We start from the raw sequence: 27,474 nt of genomic DNA on the forward strand, positions 1-27,474 counted from the left end.
GTTGTTTGCATTATTTTGTAGTTTTTAACTGATTGTATTAGCTTATTTGATTAGTTGTTTGTATTACTCTCTTCGTTTTCTTTTGTTGTTCCTATTTGGAATCTTTTGTGAGAGAAAATTGGTCAAATTAGGAAAAACTTTCGAAAATGAAAGGAGTAGTTATTTGCATAAAAGCTTTTGGTATGTTAAAATAAAGAGTGATAAAAGTTGTTTAGTGTATGATCCCATGATGTGTATGAATCTTTTTCATTTATAAAAGAATTGCATTATTAAAGAAAACTATTGAGAGAGAGGGACAATCTAGTTTTAGAGTTGTCTTCCCGGTTCTAAGAGGTCTTAGGCATCGATTCTCATCCTAGGCAAGGAGGGATCCCATTTAATCCCCTAACTTGTCAAGGTTTCTCATTACCTTTTTAAAAATACCCAATTTTGGTTGTTCTTTGTCAGTGTATCCACTTCTTTTATTTCTATATTTGAAATGGTACCACAAATTATCTTATTGTTATATTTCTTCTCGTTGTATTTTTCTGGCCAAAGCATTAACTTGAATACAATATGTTAATAGTATTACTTTATATTTACTTTTATGATCTACATACTTATTTCTTTTAAATTTTGTCAAAAAAAAGGGGAAAACTAGAAAATAAGAGGGAGACGAGTGTTATCTACTTCTTTATTTCTATATTACACACCTCTTTATTTTGTCTTTACAATGTATTCGCTAGTTATATATTATTATCTTTTAACCATTTTTCTATCGTCATTATCCTTCACTCTTCACCCATAATAAATCAATACATTTTCTTTATATGTAAGACCCATATGCTATTTTTCCTAAAATTAATAAGACACATAGATTATATTACACATCTAAACTCATAAACCTATATATCTTCCCAAAAACCCTCACTAATAGTTTTTTCAAAATTAATTAGTTCTTATCACGAATTATACTCTTCGAATTATTTAATGACGTATCTTTGAAGTCTTTAAAAAAAAACATATGTATTTAAATAATTTTTTACTCCTAGAAAGAGTAAAATAAATATTATAACATATTTGATTTGTGCATTACTAATTTAGTATTCCCTTCGTTTCATAATATAGTGCTTGTTTCTCTTTTACACGGTCTCCAAGACGTAATTTGGACCTTTAATATTTCAATTCTATATTAATAAAAAAATACAAATTTGATATTATGAAACTGCACATTTAGACGAATCTAAGAAGATCCCACATGAATATTTTTTTATACATACAAATGAGAATATTCGGTCAAAAATTTTAGAGTTTGATCCACTAAAAATGAAGTAGGCATTATATTATAGGACGGAAGGAGTATAACAAATGAGAGATTAGTGTTTGAGTCTCTAATAGTTTGACTATTCTAACCTCCCTATTCATGAAATCTTCCCTGAAATTTATGTAAACGGACTGCTGAGTGTGAGAACTGAGATCGACCTAAAACCCTTGTGTGGGAGCGAGAATTGCAGAGAAAAATGGCGAAGATCATCACAATCTTCACCTTACTACTTCTCATTTCAACACATTCTTTCTCCCTCTCACCAGAAAACCCTAAAAATCGCCGGATTTTAGTTCTCGTCGATGAACTCGTCATCAAATTTTCTCACTCAATCTTCTTCAATTCACTTCAGTCTCGCGGTTATCAGCTCGATTTTCATCTCTTCGATGATCCTAACATCTATCTACAGCGTTACGGACAGTACGCGTATGACGGTCTCATCATCTTCGCTCCAAACGCAGATCGTAATCTCTCACTCTTATTTATTTATTTTTCTATGAATTTTGTATTTTTTTAAATTTTTTGTGGATCTTTCGATGTTTGAAGGTTTCGGAGGATCCATTAATCAGGCGGCTGTGCTTGAATTTGTTGATTCTGGACGTGATTTGATCGTTGCGCTTGATGCGAATTCGTCGGATTTAATTCGCGACATTGCGACTGAATGTGGTGTCGAATTTGATGAAGTGAGCTTCTTTTCTTAATCAATTTCCGCATTTTACGATAATTCTGTGAAAAATAAGATGTATAAGTGTTTTTCTGAACTTTCTGAAATATGTTCATATTTTCTGAAATTATGATTTTGTGCTTCTTTTAATTGTATATAATTTGCGATTTCACAGAGATATATGTTTCATAGCAACATTTCTATAACTCATGTTTGGTTCTATTGTTGGTATGATCAGCAATAGTGTGGTGGCCTTGGAAAATTTTGGACTTATTTCTTCAAAACTTTAGAATACCGATTGTAATTCAACGAAAATGAGAAAGTCTGTACACTATACATAGTATAAATTCAGTGATTCATTAGCCATAGTGATTTCTTTTTCGTGGATATGCCAATAATTCGTATTCCAAAAACCCTTGATATATGATCTTACTTTTTGCAGTTTTCTTTTGCCAATTTAGCTTCATACACTTACAATAATGCACTACTCCCTCTATCCCTCAAAGGTTGTTCCAGGAGTATATTTTAACTTGTTCAAGTTTTGGTTGGGTGAAGTTGATGAGAGAAAAATTTGGTGGGACCAAAGTAGTGTATGTGAGAGTAAAGTGGTGGACCCTCATTGCCTTGTATGGTGTGGGGCGAACTCAAAAGGAATCTGGGGTAATCTTAGAGGGGCGGAGGGAGTATCTGTTAAATTTGTGAAGTATGAACCTATAAAGTAGCTAACATTGTCTTTATTTTGTGCTGCATCTATGTTTATTGAGCAATCTACTAGTTTCTTCCTGATTATGTTTATGTGTGCCTTCAGGACCCTGCAGCAATGGTTGTTGATCATACAAGCTATGCATTGTCAAAAACGGAAGGTGATCATACACTGATTGCCAGTGATCACTTTATAGGATCAGATGTAATTTTAGGGAGCAAGAAAATCGAGGCAAGTCTCCTTCATCATTGTTGATTTGTTAACATTATGGGAAATTTCAAACATTTCTGTATAGAATTTTGAATAAGTGCTTAGTGATTTTTTGATGGAATTGACATGTGCATCTGATATTACTACGCCATTCATGGGTCCTATGTGTCTTGATATTGAGTTTTGATTCTCTTGTTTCTCTTTTATGAGCTGTAATGTACAGTTGTACAGTAGCTAGTCTTTTAAAGTAATGTCTTCCTACCCTTTCATGGCTTTTTATGAGGTGCATCTGTTATCAGAAATTCTGAAGTTTTATGGACGAGTAATGGGTATTTTTTACATGAATATGCTGCAGGCTCCAGTTCTTTTCCGGGGAATTGGTCATACAATAAATCCTTCTAACAGTCTTGTAAGTAATGCTTTCTTGACCTCGAAATGCTGAGGAATGTGCTCAACGATCTTTCTTTGATCATTTTTGGAGATACTTTCTTACTTTTGTGTGTCTCTGCCACTCCCTTAGGTGTTGCAAGTTCTCTCAGCTTCACCAGCTTCCTATTCTGTCAATCCTGCGTCCAAGCTATTAAATGCCCCAACACTTACTGGATCCAGAATCTCATTGGTTTCAGTCGTGCAGGTATTCCATTGCTGTCATCTCTTTTGATTTTGTGCAAGGCTGTGCTCTAAAATTAATCTTGAAATTTGATAGTTTTTGTAATCTGCTCTTTCTCCTACCGCAGGCAAGAAATAATGCTCGTATTCTGATCTCTGGCTCATTGAAAATGTTCAGTGACCGGTATGTTTGTCTGCTTCTCTGAAACTACATTTTTCTTCCGATTTTTATTTTTATTTTTATTTTGACCTTCCGTTTCTTTGTTCAGATATATACGTTCAGGAGTGCAGAAGGCTGGGAGCTCGACAAGGTAATAACAGCTTCGACTTGGTCTTTAGTGTTTTGAGAGCGTTTATCTGGATCAGCTTTACAATTTCCTTGCCATTGGTGAATCACTTTCTTAGCTGATATATAACATTTTCATTCCGCATAATTGACTTTTAAATGTGTGTTGTAATGATCATTCTGAAACTAGAGTTTTGCTTACGAAGTTCTGAACTTTTAGAGTTTAGAGCAAGGATGCTAGAAGTATCAGACTAGAATATCTTTGTTGGACTACTTTAGTAGATTACATAGCCCAAGGATAACCTATCGTCCAAGATGCATGAATGTGTATGTCTTCCCACTTTCTTATTATAGTAGCTAGTAGCTACAATGGATCCATCACACTTAGGTTTGTCAAAGGTTCACATGTTGTTAGACTGGTAAGTGGGCTGATACGTTGCTTTCTATTTATGTACTTTCTACTTCCTTTTTCTATAAAGTAAATTGTTTCTGCGTTAGACTATTTACTATTCATATTAAATTTTAGATGTTTGTGTAGAATATGGTTTAGGTAGCTTGTTCCAAGCTTGTGGAATTGCTGTTGTTTGTGCTGCAGAAACTGCTCCAAACATTCGAGGACTCATGTTTCTGTCTCGTCTTCTCCTCGTTCGCATGATTTTGTAGTTCTAGTTCTGTCCTGCACTCCTGCTTATATACTATTTTAATTTTTGTAGTGGCGCCATTTGCTTTTTCACATTTGCCGAGACGTTTCTTCGAACATTAATATCTCTTATTGGATGTGAGTAAAAAATTATAAAAATTTGATATTTGGAATCCTCGTATTGAGAGGAATCTAACAAGACCCCACTTGAGTATATTTTTTCTTATATAATAGTACGAGATATATTAACTAAGTTGGTTGATGAGTAGTGCCAAAAAGCAAATGGTGCAACTAAAAAAATACGGAGGTAGTATATGATGCTTTGTAAGAGGCAATTTCCAGACAAAGTGTTTCCCTCTTGTTGGTCCTTGAAGTGCTAATTGAACATCTAATGTAAGACTCTTCTCTACAGTTCTGTGCGATATGTTGCCATTACCTTTGGAACATCATTGGATAATAAAGTTTTAATTAGGCCTGTTGACTGTTGTATTTTGACATGTCAGTGATAGGATCCAATTTGCTCCCTAGAAAAATAAAATAAACTCAATCAGAAGCTCTAGTTATTGCTACTTTTATTTTCCGTATAGTTCATTTTCTTTTGCAACCGTTGTGATGCTACTCCACATTTTCCTTTGGAAAATGATTTTGAAAGTGGGTGGTTAATTCTGTCATTTTGCATAATAAGAGGAAGTGATTCTTGTAATTACAGATATGACAAATCTGGTAATGAGCAGTTTGTGACTGAGCTTACCAAATGGATCTTCCACGAAAGAGGTTATCTCAAGGTGCGTCATCATTTTCTTGCTATTTATACTCAACTTTATGTACGTGGTTTCGTTTCTGTTGGACGAAAAGTAAGATAATTTGTTTTCATAAGTTAAATACTTCGTCCGTTCTGGAACTAATTGTCACACTGTTGCACCCCTTATAATTAGGGACAACACATTTACCATGAGCCTTTGAAATAGTTCAGCTGTTTTGTATATTCTTGCCACCACTTAATTTATTAGGAATTGTTACAACTTATCCTCAACATGCTCCACAAGGGTGTTCCTCTTTTCCTTGGCCTTTGGATTTCCGATAATTGAGAACTCAAGAGAACAAAGGGAGTATATAAATTTGTGTTGGATCTTGAGTTTATAATTGGTGGGGCACCAATCGTTGCAAAATTACCAGATCACACAAATTAATCAAGTACACAATAAAGTTTGATGTACAACTTCACCAGTCACCTCATCGCACAAGCTGACAATGAGCAATAGAGATTTAACATTTGAGCAGTGTTGGCCTAGTGGTGTCGGCATCCCTTCGATCCCACGGGTCTTGAGATCGAGACTCACCTGTAGGCTGTAGCAATGTTGGATTTCCCCTTTATCCCCCCAAACTTGCTGCGGCTTCTCCTTGCCTACTTTAAAAAAGAAAGAGATCTAACATTTAAAATTTATAATATCATAGATATTTTAAATTACTTGCGTACTTATATATTTTCTAATTGTTATGCATGTATTAAGTTTAATGTGCAATTTGACCAATCTACTCATTGCACAAATTGTCAATGAGTATTAGAGATTTGCCATTAAAAATCTTTATTGTTTCTCATATATTAAACTCTCATTGTGGATGTTGAGTTCTAAGTCTTCTAACTGTTATTATATAACCCATCAAATACGCGTTTGATTATATAAAAAAGTGAAAATCAAAATTTTCAATTTTTTTTGGTGGGGCACATGCCAATAGTTCCACTCATGATGTGAATCTTAATTCCAATGGAGGGAGTATATACACAATGTTAGCTTGTGGAGCCTGACTACACGCTCGAACTCACAGGCTGTAAATGTAAGACACAACAAGGTTGGACTAACAGATGAACCTTCAATGTATACTGTCACCGACAACCTGGTAATTTCTTTGTCCTTCTCATTTTCTCTGTTCTCCCTTCAATCTACTTTATCCTTTAAATGAAAATAACTGAATGTGTATATTGTTATTGCTTCAATGTGTGAAGGAGTATTCTGTTGAAATTTACGAATGGTCTGGAGTGAACTGGGAACCTTATGTAGCTGATGATGTTCAATTACAATTCTTTATGATGAGCCCTTATGTGCTAAAGACATTATCAACTAATAAGAAGGTGCTTATATTCTTTATTATGTTCAAGTGTCGACTTTCATCTTTATCTTAGTAACTTGCAACATTCTTAGTTTCTCAACTCTGCTGTGTAGGGTCTTTATCATACTTCATTCAAGGTGCCAGATGTATATGGTGTTTTCCAGTTCAAAGTTGAGTACCAGAGGCTTGGATACACAAGCTTGTCTCTATCAAAGCAGGTATTATGTCGAATTCGCACTGCTAGTCATTTTTTTAAAGCTACAAGATCACATAGCTCTCTTAAAGTCATGACTAATCCTGTGTTGGAAGTCTTACACCTTGCTGGATAGGTTATTTTATAATGTCAAATATCATTTTTCTGGGATTCATCAGAAGTCTCCTTGACATATACAAGTCGACTCTCATTATTTCTAATGTGATAACATTTTCATCTATTTCTTAGTTCAGGTTATGATGACACGATGTATTTCATAAGGATCTAATCTTTAAATTTCTCTTAATTGCAGATCCCTGTACGACCTTACAGACACAATGAATTCGAAAGATTTATAGCTGCAGCATATCCCTATTATGGAGCATGCTTTTCAATGGTTAGTGCTCTCTTTGCATTTTCTTTATGCATAATGTCTATAGATTCTACATATTGTTCCTCATTGTGCATTTTTCAAATTCTTGTAATCAGTGCTCTTTTAGTGCCACTTTAGGTTTTTTGACATACTTTGGTAGTATCTTGGCTTTTGGCTGGTTTCTCTATGAGTTTGTTTGTAATTGTATAGGATGACATTATTTTCTTTTTCTCTGGATGCAGATGGCTGGCTTCTTCGCCTTGACACTAGTTCATCTATATAGCAAGTAGAGAGGGTAATTATCGTCATTTATCCGATTGAAATCTCATTTGTAGTCTAAAGTAATCACAATTTTGTTAGTTGACCATCATCATGCATGGAGGATTTTGTTGTAGAGAACAATTGTCCTTTGTTTTATTAAGATACACATGAAAGAAAATTGTGACTATGCAATAATGCCAATGCATTATTCATAGAGCTAATTTGCTAGAATTACCTCCCTAAATTTATTTCTTGTTATATATGAGCTTTAATTTGTACTTTCTCTTGTTTTGAATTAAGTGAAACACATGTCTAAAAAAACTCACATAAAGAAGAGAAATGTTTTACATATTTCAGAACAAAGGAATTATGATTAGTACTATCTATACTACTAGTTTTAGCTTTTTGTTTGTTTGTTACAACGCTAACCTTCCTCCCCTAGTTGCCATGGACGTGGGATAACTCTAAGGGACATGGGATGGTATATTATGCACTCTTACGGCTTTGAACGGACATAAAAACAACTTTTACGATCGTTTAGGGGTCATTCCGTGGTTGCACCACAAAATTATAAATTTCGGTCCCGTCTCTATCCATGAAAAATCTGGATTTCGGTCCAGTCGGTTTCGGTCCGGTTTTGGACTGGTGCACACCCCTAAGTCCCTAACTGCACCCCATAGAAGGTTTTTGGCAAAAAATATGACTGGGCCCGAAGGAGCCTTCAAACGGTCAAAATTGAAGGCTATAAGTCACACTTTTAGACGTCCACCGGACTCGTGCATCGAATGTCGTGGCATGTCTCGAGGGGACATGGGGATGGTATATTAAGGAATCCCACGGCTTTGAAGGGGCATAAGAACAACTTTTTACGACCGTTTCAGGGTCATTTCGTGGCTGCACGATAAAATATTAAATGGGTCATTCGGTGGCATTTTGGGCAATTCAGATGGTGCGACTCACCAAAGATGCATTATAAGTCGTGTAACACCCCATATGATGGTTTTTGGTGAAAAATATGATCGACTCGGAAGAGCTCGAAAACGGTCAAAATTGAAGGCTATAAGTCACGCTTTTAGACGTCCACGGGGCCTGTGCACCCGAATGCCATGGGATGCATCGAGGGGACATTAGATGATATATTAAGGATTTCCATGACTTTGAATGGGCATAAGAATGACTTTTACGACCGTTTCGGGGCTTCCGTGACTACAACACAAAATCATAAATGGGGTGATTTGATAGCATTCTGGGCCATTTCAGATGGTGTGAAGCATCCAAGACACATTATAAGTCGTGTCGCACCCCATAGAAAGGTTTTCGGCGAAAAATATCATTGGGCCCGGATGAGTCCTAAAACGGTCAAAATTGAAGGTTATAAGTCACGCTTTAAGACGTCTGCGAGACCCGTGCACCGAATGTCGTGTGATGGCTCCAGAGAACATGGGATGGTATATTAAGGACTCCCACGGCTTTGAACAGACATAAAAGCAACTTTTATGACCGTTTCAGGGTCATTCATTAGGTGCACGATAAAATAAACGGTTTTTTCACCATATACCTGATGTGTTCATCATTTATCGATTATTTACTCTAATCCCCTTAGTTTTGATAGTCGATTTGGGCTCTTTTGAGCTCTTTTCTTGTGGATTTGATGTGTTTGGAGCTCTTGTCGTGTTTTGCAGATTTTGATGCAGATTAGGCACTTTTTACATTTATCTGAGTCGCGACACGGAAGGCTAACACTCACACAAGGTCCAAGGAACATCCGGAAGACCACACAAGCATTTCGGTTGGATTCCACGAAGAAAAAAGCCAAGGAAAAGATTCCGCCCGGTTGACCGGGCGGTGTGGCCACCAAATTAGTATTTGCAATTTGTGAAGGCCCGACCGGGCGAATCCTCGGACTTAGCTGCTGCAGAAATGGAAGCTAGAATTGCTTACGCGCCCGACCGGGCGGCCTTGCCCGGTCGACCGGGCGAAACGCGAAACTTCAAATTTCCACCTTTCATTTCGCCCGGCCAACCGGGCGAACAAACGAAGAAAACCGCTTACGCGCCCGACCGGGCGGTCTCTCCCGGTTGACCGGGCGGAATTTCTCTTTCGTCGTAAGTTGCTGATCACCGTCGCTCGACCGGGCGGTTCATCGGGACGCGTTTTTTCTGGATTTTTAGCCGGTTTTGTAATTAGTATAAATAGGTTTTTAGTTTTTTCGTGAAGACCATCTTATTTTCTACGTTTTTTAGAGCAAAACACTTAGTTTATTCTCTCTAGTTTTGTTGAACTTTTACATTGGAAGATTATATAGATCGTCGATTTCCTTTTCCATCGTTCTTCACAATCATTTGTATTCTTCTCTACTTAGTTTAATTTTATGAATTCTTTTTACTTTGATTATGTTTATTGCGTTTAATATCATCATGAGTGAGTAGTCTATTTCTAGGGTTTAGAGAGGGAAGCCATGTTTATACCTTTTTTATTGTAGTTTGATGTTCTTCAATAATTGGATTGAATTAGAATAATTCCTATTGATTTGTTATACTTGTTTAATTCATGTAATTGCGCAATATCATGAGTTATGTTTAGCTAATAAGAATTAGAATCGAAAGATCATATTCATTAAAGGCTTATTACAATAGGTAGATTTGATTATGTTGAGCGACCGTACTGGCATATGTTAATCTAGGAGTTGTTAATGCCTGACCGAGGATTAACGAAATACTTCTTTTATTTGAACCTCAATCCAAGTGTTGTTGAACTATAATATATTGATTAAACTGGTATAAGCATGGTGGACCGATCGATTGCCCTAGACTTTTAATTAATTGATAAATCTCCATTTTTCTGCGTTCTAGTTCATTCTAGCTTAGTTATTAATTCCTCAATCATTTACTCTCTGCAAATAGTTAGATAATTGACACAAATCTGTAGAACTCCTCTCCCTGTGGATCGACCCGTATTTGTCAGTTCCCGCTAAACAGACACCGTGCACTTGCGGTATATTTTAAAACACATCAATACCCTGATAAAAATTTTTTTGCACCGTATACCCTTTCAACTTTCCAAATTCACCATATACCCCTGACTTTTAAAAAAATACATCAACTTGCCCTTTTGACTAACGGTGTTAAACTTCCGTTAGTCATTAACCCCTAATCTCCCCTTTAATCCTAATTAACTATCCTAAACCCTAACACTAACCCTCCACCTTACCTAACTAACCAAAAACACCTAACCCTAAAAGCCCACTAGCCCATGCCCATACCCACCCTCAGCTCACCACCCCACCCCCAACCCACGGCCCATCACCCCCCTAACACACCCTAACCCTAACCAGTGCCACCACCTGACCCACCACCTAACCCACCACCACCCGTTTTTTCACCATATACCCCTGACAATTCAGATGGTGCAAAGCATCAGAGATGCATTATAAGTCGTGTTCACCTTATAGGAAGGTTTTTTTGTGAAAAATATGATCTGGCCCGGAGGAGTACTAAAACGGTCAAAACTGAAGGCCATAGGCCCATAAGTCACGCTTTTAGACGTTGACGGGACCCGTGCACTGAATATTATGGGATGCTTCGAGGGACATGGGATGGTATATTAAAGACTCCCACGGCTTTGAACGGACATAAGAACAACTTTTACGACTGTTTCGGGGTCATTCCGTGGGTGCACGACAAAATAATAAATGAGTCGTTTGGTGTTATTGTGGGGCAATTCAGATGGTGCAAAGCACCTGGGATGCATTATAAGTCGTGCAGCACCCCATAGGTAGTCTTTCGGCTAAAAATATGACCGGTCCCGGAATAGCCCTCAAAAGATCAAAATTGAAGGCTATAAATCACGCTATTAGACGTTCACGGGACTCGTTCACTAAATGTCGTGGGATACCTTGTCTGGACATGGGATAGTATATTAAGGACTCCCACGGCTTTGAACGGGGATAGGAATAGTTTTTACAACCGTTTCGGGGTCATTCTGTTGATGCACGACAAAATAATAAATGTGTCGTTCGGTGGCATTTTGAGGCAATTCAGATGGTGCAAAGCACTTGGGAAGCATTATAAGTCTTGTCACACCCCATATGAAGGTTTTTGGTGACAAATATGATCGGGTCTGGAGGAGCTTAAAACGGTCAAAATTGAAGGTTGTCACGCTTTTAGACGTCCATGGGCCCGTGCACCGAATGCCGTGAGATGCCTCGAGGGGGCATGGGATGGTATATTAAAACTTCCATGACTTTGAATGGGCTTCAGAATAACTTTTTTGACAATTTCGGGCCATTCCGTGGCTGCACCACAAGATCATAAATGGGTGGTTTGATGTCTTCTCAGCCAATTCAGATGGTGCGAAGCAGTCGATATGTATTATAAGTCATGTCGCACCTCATAGGAAGGTTTTCCGGAAAAAATATGACGTGGCCCGGAGGAGCCCAAAAACGGTTAAAATTGAAGGTTATAAGTGACGCTTTTAAACGTCCACGTGACCCGTGCACTGAATGTCGTGGGATGGCTCGAGGAGACATGTGATGGTATATTAAGAACTCCCACGGCTTTGAACGAGCATAAGAACAACTTTTACGACCGTTTCGAGACCATTCCGTGGTTGCACCACAAAATCATAAATGAGTGGTTTGATGGCATTCTTGGGCAATTCAGATGGTGTGAAGCACCCATGATACATTATAAGTCGTGTCGCACCACATAGGAATGTTTTCGGGGGAAAATATGAAAGAGTCCTGAGGAGCTCTAGAACAGTCAAAATTGAAGGCTATAAGTCACGCTTTTAGGCGTCGACAGGACTCGTGCACTGAATATCGTGGGATGCCTCGAGAGGACATGGGATGATATACTAAGGACTCTCACGGCTTTGAACAGACATAAGAACATCTTTTACAACCGTTTCGGGGTCATTCCGTGTCTTCACGACAAAATAATAAATGGTTCATTTGGTGACATTTCGAGACAATTCAAACGGTGCGAAGCACCCGTGATGCATTATAAGTTGTGTCGCACCCCAATATGTCAATAGGCCTAAGGTACTCCAAGTCCATTACTCCATTTAAGTCCTTGTCACTTTGATAGTGGAAGGAGAGTAAAGAATTCCCACCCCCACAAAGTACTTACACCAACCTCCCAACCCCTTACCTAGGCGGATGAGGGTAAGGAAATCCTACCAATTCAACCATACTTTGTTCACACCTTCCTTCCAAAGAAGTCTCTGTTAGTTGATGTTAGTCAATACTAAAATGTTATACTACATCTGTTTCTTAATAAGTGCAATACTTTCCTTATCTGTAATAGTTACAATAAGTGCAACCAAGCTCAAAATGGTGTAAAAAGTACAATATCATTACAAATATGCCATCAAAAAGCAAGAGAGGATCACAACTTTTTTGTTTTATCACTTGAATTATTCTACTTTATTGTGATTCTAACTTTCTCTCTCTACCAACATAAGAGGAATAGAAAATTATATACCAACATAGTTTCTTAGTCTTCACAAGGTCCTTGTCTTTTAATAGGTTAAACGTTGATCACACTATATGTGATTATGTCACCACTAACATGTATTGGACCCTCATGGTGTGTTTATCCCTCATACTCTATATAATTTAGAAATGCCAAATTAGATTTTCACTAGCCTTTTATTGTTAAAACTTGCTCTAGGTTTTTATTGTATCCCTCATAATCGGAAAAAAAAAAGTTTGATATCATTAGTGTGGATGATGCAATTTAATTGGACAAGAAAAGTAATTTTTGAATGATACCATGTAGCAGTAACCCATATAAAACATAGTCTTGATTTTGTAGACTCTTTTCAAGATTTAAATAAATCTTTTTTTTTTTTTTACAAGAAGATTTAAATAAATCTTGGGTACATTATTGTATAAAACTCTCAAAATCTGAACAAAGTCTCCAGCTAAAACTCCTTTCATCGTTGATATGAAAGGGATTCTCAATAATCATACTCAGATACTCTTAGGATTAACCGTTTTTCATCATCGATATGCAGATTTGAACGCCAAGATGTTTTAGATAACAATGTAAATATGATACTTAACTATTAGGTAAATTCTTTAATACAAAAATTATGTAACCATTAGAACAGAAATTTTAACTACTTTCTTCATTTTATAATACGCGCTACACTTTCTATTGTGCGAAGTTTCACGTTATTTGGTATATTTTTTTTTTTTGTTTTCCTCAAGAGTCCGTGAATTGAGATATGAAATGGAGGAAGTATTAATTTTGCTGCTGGTGAAATTGATCAAAATTAAATTATTTCAGCAACTGAACATGTAGCCATTGAACAATCATCTTAAGCTCCAATAGGATAAATGCCAAATCATATGTTCAATCTATGAATTTCCTATGTCATTGTCAAGGCCAAAGTGTTAAAAAGAAAAATTATGGAAATCATCTTAATTTCAAAAGCCGTATTCATTTGAACTCATTCTCAATTCAGTTTAATTTCTCGCAATTCAATTCATACACTCTCTCATGTTCAACTTTACGCATTTCAATTTAGTTGCTTCCTCAGCTTTGAAGTATGTTTCTATATAATTAATTTCATCATTTTAGCAACCTTTCACAACAAGTAAACACTCTAAAAACACCACCTAATTTACAGAAAAATAAGAACACAAAAACAAGATATGATAATTTGAAAATGAACTAAAAAACTCAAAAACAAGAAAACGGAAGAACAATTTAGAAACAAGGGATAAAGCGCTCATATTCTATGGGTGTATAGATGAGTCTATCATGCCATAAAAATAGCATTTCAGTACGAGGAATTGTTTTCAATCATCGCTACTTTACCCCATTTTTTTTACACAATTTAAACTCAACAATAATTGCAAACAAAATTATACTCCATAATCAGGAAAAAAATGTCAGAAAAGTTACTAATGAAACGCCTTCATTAAAAAAGAAATAGGCGTTATCAGCGAAACTTTCTGAAAATAAATTCTTCAATATTGGCCTCCCATGAATCAGCTAAGCACATAAATCAGCTTACCTGGGATTATGAAGGCCAAATATCAAAACCCAGAAGAAATAAACTACAAACCTTCAATATTTAAGCAACAAATTCATGGAAATTTGAAGTAATTGTATAATTTAAAGATGAAACAATCAATCGTGAAAATGATTTTCGGTGAGATGAAGAGAAAATTGGAGCGTATTTATACTGAATCTACAAACAACCCTAATTGATACTTTGGTGTTGGGCTAACTGCCGAACAAAGGTTGAATTTGTGCGTGGGCTTTGTATTCTTTATATAGAGTTATAGTGTGTTCTAGGGTATTCGGAATTTTTACTCCCAAGTCCAACCCATTTAATTTAGATGTTTTCTCGGTTCGGGTCGGATATCTGGAAATTAAGCAAAAACGTTCTATAAAGGAGAAGTCCATAAAATAAGTTTAATTTCAGATTGTATGTCCCAAAGTATATGAAAAATCCACATGTTTCGGATATCGGGAAATGAATTTTTATATCAGTATCCGATCCGAGAATTAATTCGAATTGAATATCCGGAAAATTGGATCGATCGGGTCATATGTGGATTGATCGGAACTGGTATATATGAAGACCTCTAGTGTCAATCTCATATGTTTCAGTTAAAACAGATTAGATGAAGTATATGGTTTTATTAAGTTTTAACTCCGTTTATTATTTACATACTACACTTTATCCTATTTTACAAAAATCAAGGTTGACTTAATTGGTTAGACTGTCGGAGGTAGGGTTGACAATCAGGCGGGGTTAGTGGGGTTCGTGTTCGGGTTGATAATAAATGGGTTAAAAATCCCTCAATCCTAACCCGACCCATTTATTAAACGTGTAACATGTTTATCCCAATTAATACATTATATTGAAAAGTAATTATTTTCTTAAAAAACAAAATGAGCAAGTCCACAACTGAAAGTATGCATATTTAGAGTTTCTCAGAATAATTATGACAGATTTTAGAGACATTTTACTATATTTTAACCAAATTTTAGATTTATCAATATATTTTTTCAAAATGTTTATATATATGTTTAAGTTAATCAGGTAAAAGCGGGACATTTTCGAGTTAGAAATGTCAACTCGAACTTAACCCATTTAATTGAATGGGTTAATAATGTCAACACATTTACTTAAATGGGTCAAAAATCTAGACCCTAACCCGCTTCTTTTGAGTTTGGTTTGGGTCGGGTTGTCGGGTTGGGTCAATTTTTGTCAACCCTAGCCGGAGGCCTTTTTTCCATCTTTGTGACAAGGATTTGATTCTTATCTATCTCTTTCAGTTTGGACAAGGGAATATTCATCTCATCTTTAGAAAAAAAAAAACTCTATTCTATTTCGTTATCAATATATTAATTTTCTTTTTATCATGTCGTATATTTTGTTTAATCATATAAAAATTGAACTTGTCTCATGTGTATTTTAAGAGTATTCAACTACTAGTAACTTTTACTAATTTATTATTAAAGACGATGTTAATGATCAAAATACCCCTGAAAATATATGAATGGTCAAAGATGTACGTTGAAGCATATGACAATTTAAAATGATAAGTAAAAAAAAAGGAGTGAGTACGTAACATAAGATGACAATCAAGTATGAATTGTTGGATTTTGTATCCCACACATGAGAGGATATGGATATAATATGATTAGTATCCCAAATATAACTTCAATAGGTAGTGCACAAGTATAGCCGTATAAAACTATTCATGTTAAAGTCATATCCACCAAATATGGGCAGTAGACGATACTGGGGTCGAGATAGCTAAATAGTTCGAGCATTTTTCTCACTTTCAAGAGGTAATCTTAAAACTGATTCACGCCATTGGCAAGTTGGGGTCGAACCAAACATGCTCTTGCCCTTAGAAAGTGTATAGTATAGTCATAAGGTCATACCATAGCCTATAGGTTAAGAAAAGACTATATAATAAAAATTAGAGATTTTCCACCAGGTCGAAATATCAAAAGGCACTTATATTTCAAATTTATATGATCCTTTTGGTATACATTAATAATCAGTTATTCCTGAAGGTAGCAAAGATCAATAGCAATAATAAAAATAGCAACATTATAAAAAAAAAAACTCATAAGATATCTAAACTTGGTTGTTCATTTTGATAGAATTCTTCAATTTTAGAAAAGAGTCTTGGAAGTACTCCACCAGAATTTCTGGGTCTGAGATGATATCTTTAGCTACCATCACTTGCAGATTAACCATTCCTGCATAGCTAACCATGTGCACCGTAATTGCCTATTCAAAAAAATTTAATCAACAAACAATAGCATAATGAAAAATTCATGTAAAACTCAAAATTAGTACAATTTTGGGGAAAATAATAATTTGATTCATACGTGGGGTATGCTTGAGACATTCACTTTCATGAATGTTACCAGATTGTCAGCAATTACCATCCTCTCAGACGGACCCTTAATATTTGAGATGACCAAGGTTGTATTACGTATTATTTTACGAAAGCACCAACAACCTACCTGCATTTTCCGAAGTCCGGTTAATCTTGCAACCAACCTTTTGTCCTTTGAGTTATGACATCTTATTCTTCTCAATCATCGTTACTTTAAACTCATTAAAACTACCACTTTACTTGTCATATCTTAAAATAATTACAATACTTTAATTTAGAGACAGAGTATATATAAAGTACATGTCATTAGTTAAGGTAGGGATGGCAATTGGGCGGGGCGGGTGCGGAGGATGGTACCCCCACACCTGCACCCGCATTACATTCTCATTCCCATCCCCGCCCCACCACCCATTGCGGGGAAAGATTCCATCCCCATCCCCGCCCCACCACCCATTGCAGGGGAAAATTCTAGACCCACCCTCGCCCCACCCCCGCACCCGCGTCGTACACGCGTCATAACTCATACCCACTTCATTCCCACAAAAAATCCACAAAAAAATCTACCATAAGCCCATTATAGTTGTCTACTTCACAAAATCACACTATGATATAGTAAAAAAAAAAGTTAAAATACATTAACAAAAGCCAAATGTTTTACTTCCTCCGTTTTTTTTTAGATGTTACACTTTCTATTTTAGGAAATTTTAAATTAGATGTTACACTTTTACTTTGGGTAATAATTTCTCTCTATCTCTCTCCTATCACATGTTCACATGGGACCCTTTTGTTTTTCATTCTCTCTATCTCTCTCCTCTCCAAAAATTACCTAGGAGTCCATGATTTGAAAAGTGTAACATCTAAAAAAAAACGGAGGATGTATTAGATTTCAAAAGTATCTTCAAATACTTTAGTAATATATGTATATAAATAGAATTTTAATAATAAATATGCGGGCGGGGCGGGCGGCGATGGGGCGGATATAACATAAAATCCACACCTGCTCCACCACCCATAGCGGGTACAATTTTATTCCCCATCCCCGCCCCCTCCCCGCCAAACCTAGACCCATCCTCGCCTCAATTGGGCGGGAATGGGGTGTGTCTCCTACTTGACCCGCCCCATTGCCATATTTAAGTTAAGGATCTTGTTCTAGACCCAAAACATCGACTTATCTTTATTTTTACTAACATGTAAATAATAAATTTAATGGAGTAATTAAAGTAATGTTGCAATTAATAAAAAAACGAAATAGGAACTTTTTACTAACCTTTGGGCTTACATAAGAAACTAGAAATTGGACTATTCTAAAACCGAAGTAAGCTACATATGAGTGCTTCTTTTTGTCCATAGTTGCCTTCAGTGCCCTCACATGTTCCAAAGCATTGAGCCCGTTAAGGCACTTAATTGGCAGCAGTATTATGCTCGTTTTGTTTCCCCATCCAGATAACCCAGAATTAGAATTGGTCACTAATTCTGACATTTTCTGTTAGTTATATAAAAAAAATGTAGCAAATGATAATCATTTTTTGAAGTGAATTGAACAAAACAAACCATAACTAAATTGAACAAAATTGAATTGAATACTAAATCTAAAATAATAGGGGCTTAGATGATTTATTTTCTTTTTCGGGAGATAATGATTGATAATATATGCATCACTAATTAGTGGTAAGTTCATCGGTGATATGTGCACCAACAAAAAAAATTCTTAGAAGAATTATATACTTCTTCCGTTTCAAATTATATACAACCGTTTATGAAAAAGACAATTTCAAATTAAATGCAACATTTTACTTCTTTCTATTCCTCGTAAAGATTTTGAGTGTGAAATTATAAATATACCCTTACTAAAACTAATTAAGCCTTGTTAACTTAGTCACATGCCGTTACTTTCTATGTGGTCCCACTTTTTCTCTCTTTATTAACTTAGTCACATGCCTTTGGTTTTTCATAATCTCACCTTAAGAAATTTTGCCTGGAAGAATGTGTCATCTAAATTGTTACATATAATTGAAAAGAAGTAAAATGGTTCAAAACTAATAAAACATCACCAACATAAATTTCAGAAGATAGAGAATGAAGGGAGAAAAAAAATGTTAGACAAATATATATATGGCGCAAATAAGTATTATGCAGAAATGAAGATTAGTGGGAGTTAAAATTTGCAAGTTTTTTTTTTTTTTTTTTAATTGCTTCTGCATGCCCTGAAAATGAAGTACTACAAATAAAAGTAAATCTTGGTTTAAGAAATAGCGACCTGTAAATATGGGTATTTACGTAAATTGACAGGGATGATTGCAGTAAGTTGAAGAGTTTGATGCAGAGCTACGATCGAAAAATAGTTGGAAAATTACATGCAAATTACAATTAAGAGTGTATTAGACGAAAATATTCATAATTGGAAATATCATGGCTAGGTTAAAATTTCTTACCCATTGGTGATTTGATATCTATGTACTTGGAAAGCCCTGATGATATAATTCCCAAGAGGACATCGTTGATAGTCTGCAAATTTTAGACATCTTCTACTCACACTTTATGTCAAATCAGTGCAAATACACAAACTTTTATATGAGGCGGGCCACACCTTCAACTAATGGTGTGGCCACCCTCCTTCCTCTAACTAATCCCTCCCCTTCTCTCATGTTGTCACGCACGCCCCCCCCCCCCCACTTTCCCTTTTTTTCTCATTTTTTTTAAATTCTTTCTTTTTCTTGTTTTTTTCTCTTTGATGTCCTATTTTTTTTGCCTCATTTTCTCTCCCCTCTTATTTCCCCTATTTTTTTTCCTATTTTCTCTCTCCTCTTATTTCCTCTAGAATTTTACCATTAATTCCCCTCCCCTTCTCTCACGCACGCCCCCCCCTCTCATTTTTTTTAACTCTTTCTTTTTTCTTTTTTTTTTCTCTTTAATGTCTCTCATTTTTCCTAATTTTTTGCCTCATTTTCTCTCTCCTCTTATTTCCCCTATTTTTTTCCTATTTTCTCTCTCCTTTTATTTCCTCTAGAATTTTACCATTAATACATTGATAAATAAGGACGTGGCCAGCTAATAATAAGTCAAAGCTAGGCCGTATAATGATGCTCGTGTCCCCTTTAAAAAAAGCCCAAGCGTGAATTCGTTTTCGAATAATCCTATCTGAATGTACTTGTAACCCTTAATATTTGTAATCTTATTTTATGATACGAGAAATCCATTACTTCATAATAGGTAACTATTATTATTTGTACCCTTATTTTATCATACGAGTAACTCATTTATTCTACAAGTAACCCTCATATATATTTTCAAATGACCCACTATATTATAAAAGTAACCTCACTAGTTAATAAAAGTAATCTTAATTAAATGTACGAGTAACTTTATTTATTTGTTCGAGTGACATCATATGTTCACAAAAGTAACCCCAATTATTATATAATAGCTTGAAATATTTATAAAAAGTAACCATAATAAATGTACAAGTAACCTCTTAGTTCATAAAAAGTAACCCCATTATATATGTAAAGTAATCTAATTTATTCATAAAAAGTAAAACGCGTTACTTTCCAATGCTAAGGTGTTACTTTTAGTAAATTATAGATTACTTTATCGAAATTTAAGGGGTTACTTTACTGATACTAGGGATTACTTTTTATAATGTTAAGGGGTTACTTTTACTGAAAGTATAGGTTACTTTTTGTAACTATAAGGTGGTTACTTTTTTTATAAATAAGGGTTACTTTTATAATAAATAGGGGTTACTTTTGCTATAACTAGGGGTTACTTTATTATAACTAGGAGTTACTTTTACAGAAATTATAGGTTACTTTATTTTGTAACTATAAGGTGGTTACTTTTTTTATAAATAAGGGTTACTTTTATAATAAATAGGGGTTACTTTTGCTATAACTAGGGGTTACTTTATTATAACTAGGAGTTACTTTTACAGAAATTATAGGTTACTTTATTTTGTAATTGTAAGGGGGTTACTTTTGTTATACTAGGGGTTACTTTTACTGAAAGTATAGGTTACTTTTTGTAACTGCAAAGGGGTTACTTTTACTATAAATAGGGGTTACTTTTACCATAATTAGGAGTTACTTTTACTGAAAGTATAAGTTACTTTTTGTAACTGTAAGAGGATTATATTTACTATAACTAGGGGTTACTTTTTCTAATATTAAGGAGTTACTATAAGTAGGTATTACTTTTGTAATTATAAGGGGTTACTTTTATTGAAATTAAAGGTTACTTTTTAATTATAAGGGGTTATAATTATAAATAGAGGTTACTTTTAGTAATGACAAGGGTTACTTTTTAAAACACTTCCTCTCACTCCTTTGAATCTCCACTCTCTCTAAAAAAAATTATGGGCCTGCGATATAGGAAATACATGAGTACATGACACACCATCTCCATCAAAATAAATAAAGACCAGAAGAAAAAAATAAACAAAGAGTCAAGCCATATTTCCTTCCACGCAACAAAAGCAAGCAATACAAATTGATAAAAACAGAAGTACCCAATTCAGATCAAACCCAAAATCAGCAAAGAAGCACTATCAGTTCCAAAAGATGAAGAGTTTGTTGAAAAAAAGGGGACTTAGACAACAAACGTCAAGGTAGAGTAGACCGAGCATCGAATTACTAGCTCTGAAGATTCAATTACACATCATGGGTGGAGCTAAAGACATTTTAGCTAACTTTGGTTCACTAATTGCAAGCCTAATGTTTTTTTGGGCAATTTTTCAACAATTTTTTCCTAATCATCTTCGTACTCATTTAGAAAAATACTCTCAAAGAATTATCACCTTTGGTCTACCCTTACATCCAAATCACTTTCTATGAAACAACAGGAGAGAGATTCATGCGAAGCGAGGCGTATATGGCAATCGAAAACTATCTAAGCTCCAATTCAAGTAAGCAAGCTAAAAAATTGAAAGCTGATATGCTGCAAAACAATCAAAGTCGAAGGTTGAGTTTGCAATGATAAAAAAATCGAAGATCTGAGGAAGGAGGAAGGAGGAAGGAGGAGGGAGGTGGGAGGAAGGAGGGTCGAAGAAGAATTGGGGTGGGAGGAGAGAGAATTGGGGTGGAATAAGGAGGATATGAGTGTATGTAATCTAAGTGGGCGGGAAAGGAGGTGGCCACACGGTTTGGGTTCCGTGTGGCGTGTTGCACAAAAAACGCTTTGGTGCAAATAATATGAACCGGAGGTAGTATATCATTGAAAACAACGAATTCAAATATTTTGTCCCACAAATTTTGTACAACTTTATTACCCTAATTATGGAAAATATAGGAACATAGCGATTACGAAATGAAACTTTATTACCCTAACTATGGAAAATATAGGGACATAGCGATTACAAAATGAAATTGATCATAGTTAATCTTAATTTCGATAATCTCATTACAACTTGTTTTTTTTTGAAATCTAACTACTTATAGACTTAAAATTACTTTTAATTATTGATAGGAAAAATTGTTAGAAACTACCTATTAAAGACTCTTTTTTTAAAAAAACTACCTTATATCATGTTTATTTTACAAAACTACCTTATAAGTGGAAAAACTTTAAAAAGCACTACCAAATTCAGACTTTACTAACTATGGTTAACTACTCTATCCAATTATCCCTCTAATATAAGATTATGAAAATACCCCCTAAATTCAGTACGTTACAATATGATATCATCACTTTCTTGATCACTTGATGCTCTATCTCTCAAATATACATGTGGCAAGTACAAGCACACCTTCTCTTCCTCATCAAAAGTCAATCCCAAAAACAAACCAGCAGTATAAGTGTCTAGTAAAGTAAGTTTTGCATCATCATCAACAACATCAATTCATGACCAAAAACCCAATTTGTATCTGCTTTTGTTACTTATGAAATTATTTGGTGAAGCCAAAGGTTAGGAGAAGAAATTACACAAACAATTTAAGGGGCATTCAATAGTTAAACGCTGCTGTGAGGGAAATTAACAAAGAGGGGTTGGGGTAAATTAAGGGGGTATTTTAGTAATCTTATATTAGAGTGATAATTGGAGGAAATAGTTAACCATGGTTAGTAAATTCTGAATTTGGTAGTGCTTTTTAAAGTTTTTTCACTTATAAGGTAGTTTTGTAAAATAAACATGATATAAGGTAGTTTTTTTTAAAAATGTGTCTTTAATAGGTAGTTTCTAACAATTTTTCCTTATTGATATTATACGAGAAAAATGATACTTTTTAAGATTTTAGTTAGTTAAAAGACATGTATTTACGACCTTTTTCACTATTTGGGAGGATCTTATGTGATCCTACTAATCAATTTACTGATCTAATGTAGGAGCTCGATTTTGACCATAATAACTAAGTATTATTAACACTGATGGACATGCGATATTGTTTATATATTCCTAAAGTTGTACCATATTATATAATTAGATAATATATTTAGAGTTTATTATTGTTAACTTTTAGGACTGTGTATATCCCAATCGCGTGCTATCTTTATTCCATTGCGCATCTCCTGTTGAAAATTACGAAAAGAAAAAATTGAAGATCTTTCGAAAACGCACTTAGATGGAAAGAGAGAAGATCTTTAGGAAACAGATGGAGTATATAACAAGAGTTTATTGCTAACTTTTAGGATTGCATATATTCGAACCGCTATCTTTATTCCATTGCGTTATTTGCGTATCTCCTGTTGAAAAATAGGAAAAGAGAAAAAGTTAGAAGATTGTAGTAGTAACTCACAGCATTAGGGATGGCCAATTTAATCGACTTCAAGTCCTCAAGCATAAACTTAGCAGTGACCAATTTCCTAGGCCAAAGCTCCACCCCATCACCTCCACTTACTACACTTACTTTGTCTTTCACCCATAAAATCCTTCCTAAAAGCCTCAAAATAAACACTATTGTTAACCATAAACTCTTGATTAACTTCCATATTCCTTTCTTTCTTCCCTCACTTATTATCTCATTTTTTGGACAAAAACAAGAAGAAAGCAATGACATCAAAGAAACACCATCACCTAAAGAATGATGAACTCTCAACACTACACAATTTAAATCCATCAACACATGTAACTCCCATAATGGCTTGTTTTCGTTTAATGGTGTTGACACTGATATTTCAGCCAAGAATGAATTGATAGCAGCTTCTTTATCGTCTCCATCTTCGATTTCGAGGTCGGTTTTGACGATGGTTGTGTTTTGGTGAATGATGAAATGATCATCAATATTGATACAAGTTCTTTTCCAATGGTTTTTAGTACCATTGTTATCTCTTACTATAAGGCTGCAAAATCTTGGGTTTTTGAACATGATTGAGTTTGAGAATGCTGTTTTAAAGGCTTGTATGTCAATTGGATAACTTAATCCCATGACACATACAGTTGATTATATTCTCTGATTTTGGGCTGAAGAGCCTCAAGAACACTTGACCAATGGGTGATTTTGAGGGCTCATCATTATGAAACTCAGCCATATTTCTCAACTCTTTAGATTATATTGTTGCAACTTGTAAGTGAAGTTTACCTATGTATATAGAAGTCCTTCAAGAGGGTAGATAAACTATTACATCATATATCATATTCTTCAAAAGCTTTGTGTGGTAGGTATATACTGTAGTAGTTACTAGGTAGTGGTAGTGATCATGAATTTATTGGTAATTAATCAAGTCTCATATCATTGTACGTGCATGACAAAAAAAAATCATCTCCAAGTACTTTTTTTTTTTGTAGACATTTTAATTTATATTAGATTTTAATGAAAATTTGTGAGCACTAAAGCATATAGAGATGAAGCTTCATTAACAATATTATAGATCATCACATGCATTATGACATAGTAACTGCAGAGGGGTAGTCGGGTAGATGAGGGTGTGTAAGGAGTCCAACAGCATAGAGCCTCCAAAATTATAAAGCGCGGTCCGAAAGTATATTATTTTGAAAATTTTACTTTATATTTGAAGAAATCACCCTTGTTTCCCACCCTTAATAAATTTGTCAATGATTTATCTTTAGATTTTCATTTTTCCATCTTTAGAACTCTAACTTCCATCTTTATTTTTTATAAATTTAGGGGCCCAATTTTCATGTTAGAACCGGAGCTCCAAAATTTTCAAGACGGCATGATAGTAAGAGAGGATTGTACTATTGTAGGATTTAAAATTCTACTAAAATAGTACTCCTAAGAGAGTAATTAATAATTATGTTAAAATGTGATAAATCATGTCTTTTTTTTTTTTTTTTTTTTTGGTAAACTAGGCCATCCCCTAGCTATTGTTCGGAACAATTACGTACGGATTGTAATATGTTTAACTTTAATTAATGATAAATCATGTCTTTTGAGTGACAAAAACTAAAAAGTGTCATTATTCACACATAAAGTCGATATTAAAGATTAACTTCAAGTATACAAGGAGTTGGAAGCCAAAACACTAGTTGATATATAAAGATTAACTTCCAAGTATACAAGGAGTTGGAAGCCAAAATACTAGTTGATATATTAAAGATTAACTTCAAGTATATAAGGAGTTGGAAGCCAAAACACTACTTGATAATAAGTAATGTGAGACAGTGAGAGGTCGTTAAAATTGAGATTTTAGCTAAGATTAATTTCACTTGTACTTAATTAGTACAATTATGCATTTATGCGAATTTCTTGGATTTTGTAATTTTTATAATATTTAATACTTTAAACAAATAATTAAGTCCAAATCAACATAATTAACTCAAATAACTTTAATTTTAATTAATGCTAATTAAATCCTAATTAACTTTAGTCAAATAACCCTAGTTAATTAATTCCTATCTATAATAAGTAAGAACGTATAAAAAAACTTCCTTGAAAGACAGGACTCTCTTCTCCCCCCCGACGGAGAAACCCTACCTTCTGGTTTCGCTCCGTTGCGACGGCGCCCTCCTCCGCCATGGCCGAGGAGATCGCAAATTCTGTTTCTAGACTTCGGATTGATGAGGAAGAGGATCAAATACTGGACCTCGAAACTATAAACCCTAGTAGCGAAAATCAAGTTTCTCTCCTGCTTATTGGAAAACTGTTAACTGAAAGATCTTATAATGTAGACGCGTTCAAGAAAACGATTACTACTGTATGGGCGCCACAACATGGTCTCGTAATTCGAACCCTAAAGCCAAACCTGTTTGCGTTCCAATTTTACCATTGGCGAGATATGGCGAAGGTGATGGAGGGTCGCCCTTGGTGCTTTGACAATATGTTGGTACTACTAAAGGAGGCAGAAGGCGACGAACAACCAGATCAGGTAACTTTAAAACACTCACCCTTCTGGATTCGTCTCAAAAATCTACCTTTTAATATGCGATCTGATGAAGTAGTAAAGGCATTAATTGGAAATATGGGGGAAATTATTGATCTTGAAGAAGATGTTTTAGGTATTGGACGATATAGACGAGTTAAGGTAATGCTGGATGTATCTAATCCTTTGAGGAGATACCGAAAGTTGAGGGATAAGAAAGGTAACGAACTGCAGGTAGATTTTGCATATGAGAGACTCCCATTTTTTTGTTTGGCCTGTGGAGTTATGGGGCATGCGGAAAAAGACTGCCAGTTTGTTCTAGATGAAGATAAGAATGAAAGTTTAGGGTGGCACCTGGGGTTAAAAGCCACACCTAGAAAAGGGAGGACTAAAGAGGTGGAAGAAGAGAATAAGTTCAAACACTGTAAGAAAATTCTGTTTGAGAAGAAAGAAGATGAATTGACACAAATGAAGTTGGTGGCTTTAAAGGAAACTAAAAAACTCCCCTGCATTGAAACCAATGAATCACGTGGGTTGACTAATACCCCACCTCTTGATGAAGCTGATAATGATGTTGGAAAGTTGGACTTGTCACCACAAAGCACCATTACTCCTTGTCCCCTTGTCTCCCAACAAGGGCACACCCCCCAAAAAGAAGACACGTCCACTGGTGTAACGACACAAAATGAGATGTTTATTTTTGCAAGTGTGAAGGAGCCCAAAGCAGGTAAACAGAAGGCATGGAAACGTATGGCTCGTGGGCCTATGACGGAGAAAGGAGATAGCCAACACATGGACTTGGATCAAGATTGTAAGGATAATAAGAGGCCCCAAGAAGACCCTACAATGGAGGTTAATAACATGGAGGTCACTGTGAAGCGCCCCAAGCTAAGTGACTCTCATGACATTGCTCCCGTTTCTTTGGCGGAGGTTGGTTCATACCAACCCCGCCTAGCATTATGAATCTACTATGCTGGAACTGCCAAGGGATGGGTAACCCTTGGACAGTTCGACGACTCCGAAAATGGAGTAATCTTCATACCCCTGACTTAGTTTTTCTCTCAGAGACTAAGCTCAGTAAAGCTGCTGCTGAGATGATTAAGGATCGTATTGGATACTCAAATGCCCTTGGAGTAGCCAGTACGGGACGAGCTGGAGGTTTATGTGTGTATTGGCAGAAGGATAATTTAACTTTTGATCTTGTTTCTTTCTCAAGCCATCATATTTGTGGGAACATCATTAAAGGAGGCCACTCTTGGCGGTTTATAGGTATCTATGGATGGGCAGACTCGAGTCAGAAATACCGCACGTGGGAGCTCATACAATATTTGTGTGATGGGGTGCAAATACCTATCTTGTTGGGTGGAGACTTTAATGAGATCTTAACTCATGATGAAAAGGAAGGAGGAGCCACTAGAGAGAGGAGAGAGATGGATCGTTTTCGAGAGGTTCTTAATACTTGCGAGCTTCGGGATATTGGGTATGTGGGTAC

The 27,474-nt window shown here is 35.4% G+C and overlaps 2 protein-coding genes and 2 non-coding genes across 5 annotated transcripts; 1 reads left to right on the forward strand and 3 right to left on the reverse strand.

Moving 5' to 3' along the window:
* Window positions 1–1,378: 1,378 nt before the first annotated feature.
* Window positions 1,379–7,629, forward strand: LOC104904392 (dolichyl-diphosphooligosaccharide--protein glycosyltransferase 48 kDa subunit). The gene is made up of 13 exons (XM_010692624.3): window positions 1,379–1,767; window positions 1,850–1,986; window positions 2,776–2,901; window positions 3,236–3,289; window positions 3,401–3,514; window positions 3,618–3,673; window positions 3,759–3,800; window positions 5,125–5,200; window positions 6,243–6,314; window positions 6,421–6,546; window positions 6,638–6,742; window positions 7,031–7,114; window positions 7,333–7,629. The coding sequence occupies exons 1-13, from the start codon at window positions 1,500–1,502 to the stop codon at window positions 7,378–7,380; spliced, it is 1,308 nt and encodes a 435-aa protein (XP_010690926.1). The 5' UTR covers window positions 1,379–1,499; the 3' UTR covers window positions 7,381–7,629.
* Window positions 7,630–14,084: 6,455 nt separating this feature from the next.
* On the reverse strand, window positions 14,085–14,176 carry LOC125493917 (small nucleolar RNA snoR8a). The gene has a single exon (XR_007270242.1). It is a non-coding gene; the product is annotated as a small nucleolar RNA snoR8a (small nucleolar RNA).
* Window positions 14,177–14,247: 71 nt separating this feature from the next.
* LOC125493915 (small nucleolar RNA snoR83) lies at window positions 14,248–14,384 on the reverse strand. The gene has a single exon (XR_007270240.1). It is a non-coding gene; the product is annotated as a small nucleolar RNA snoR83 (small nucleolar RNA).
* A 1,933-nt stretch (window positions 14,385–16,317) lies between these two features.
* On the reverse strand, window positions 16,318–24,190 carry LOC104904393 (wax ester synthase/diacylglycerol acyltransferase 11). 2 transcript variants are annotated; one of them, XM_010692625.3, is made up of 6 exons: window positions 23,459–24,190; window positions 19,166–19,238; window positions 18,991–19,058; window positions 18,001–18,216; window positions 16,723–16,860; window positions 16,318–16,621 (listed from the first exon to the last, which is right to left on the reverse strand). In XM_010692625.3, the coding sequence occupies exons 1-6, from the start codon at window positions 24,086–24,088 to the stop codon at window positions 16,466–16,468; spliced, it is 1,281 nt and encodes a 426-aa protein (XP_010690927.1). In that variant the 5' UTR covers window positions 24,089–24,190; the 3' UTR covers window positions 16,318–16,465. The 2 variants fall into 2 exon arrangements, with proteins under 2 accessions (XP_010690927.1, XP_010690928.1); XM_010692626.3 differs by lacking the exon at window positions 16,723–16,860.
* Between the last annotated feature and the right edge of the window lie 3,284 nt (window positions 24,191–27,474).

This window comes from Beta vulgaris, chromosome 9 (assembly GCF_026745355.1).
Source record: "Beta vulgaris subsp. vulgaris cultivar EL10 chromosome 9, EL10.2, whole genome shotgun sequence".
NCBI classification, from domain to species: domain Eukaryota; kingdom Viridiplantae; phylum Streptophyta; class Magnoliopsida; order Caryophyllales; family Amaranthaceae; genus Beta; species Beta vulgaris.

Excerpts from the sequence above, each read along its gene's own strand:
- LOC104904392 (XM_010692624.3), top strand. The coding sequence starts at position 1,500 with ATGGCGAAGATCATCACAATCTTCACCTTACTACTTCTCATTTCAACA. Across the intron at positions 1,987-2,775 it reads GTGGTGTCGAATTTGATGAA|GACCCTGCAGCAATGGTTGT; the intron begins GTGAGCTTCTTT and ends GTGTGCCTTCAG. Across the intron at positions 3,515-3,617 it reads CATTGGTTTCAGTCGTGCAG|GCAAGAAATAATGCTCGTAT; the intron begins GTATTCCATTGC and ends CTCCTACCGCAG.
- LOC104904393 (XM_010692625.3), bottom strand. The coding sequence starts at position 24,088 with ATGGGATTAAGTTATCCAATTGACATACAAGCCTTTAAAACAGCATTC. Across the intron at positions 16,861-18,000 it reads TTTCTTATGTAAGCCCAAAG|GTAGGTTGTTGGTGCTTTCG; the intron begins GTTAGTAAAAAG and ends CGGAAAATGCAG. Across the intron at positions 16,622-16,722 it reads ATGTCTCAAGCATACCCCAC|GCAATTACGGTGCACATGGT; the intron begins GTATGAATCAAA and ends TTTTTTGAATAG.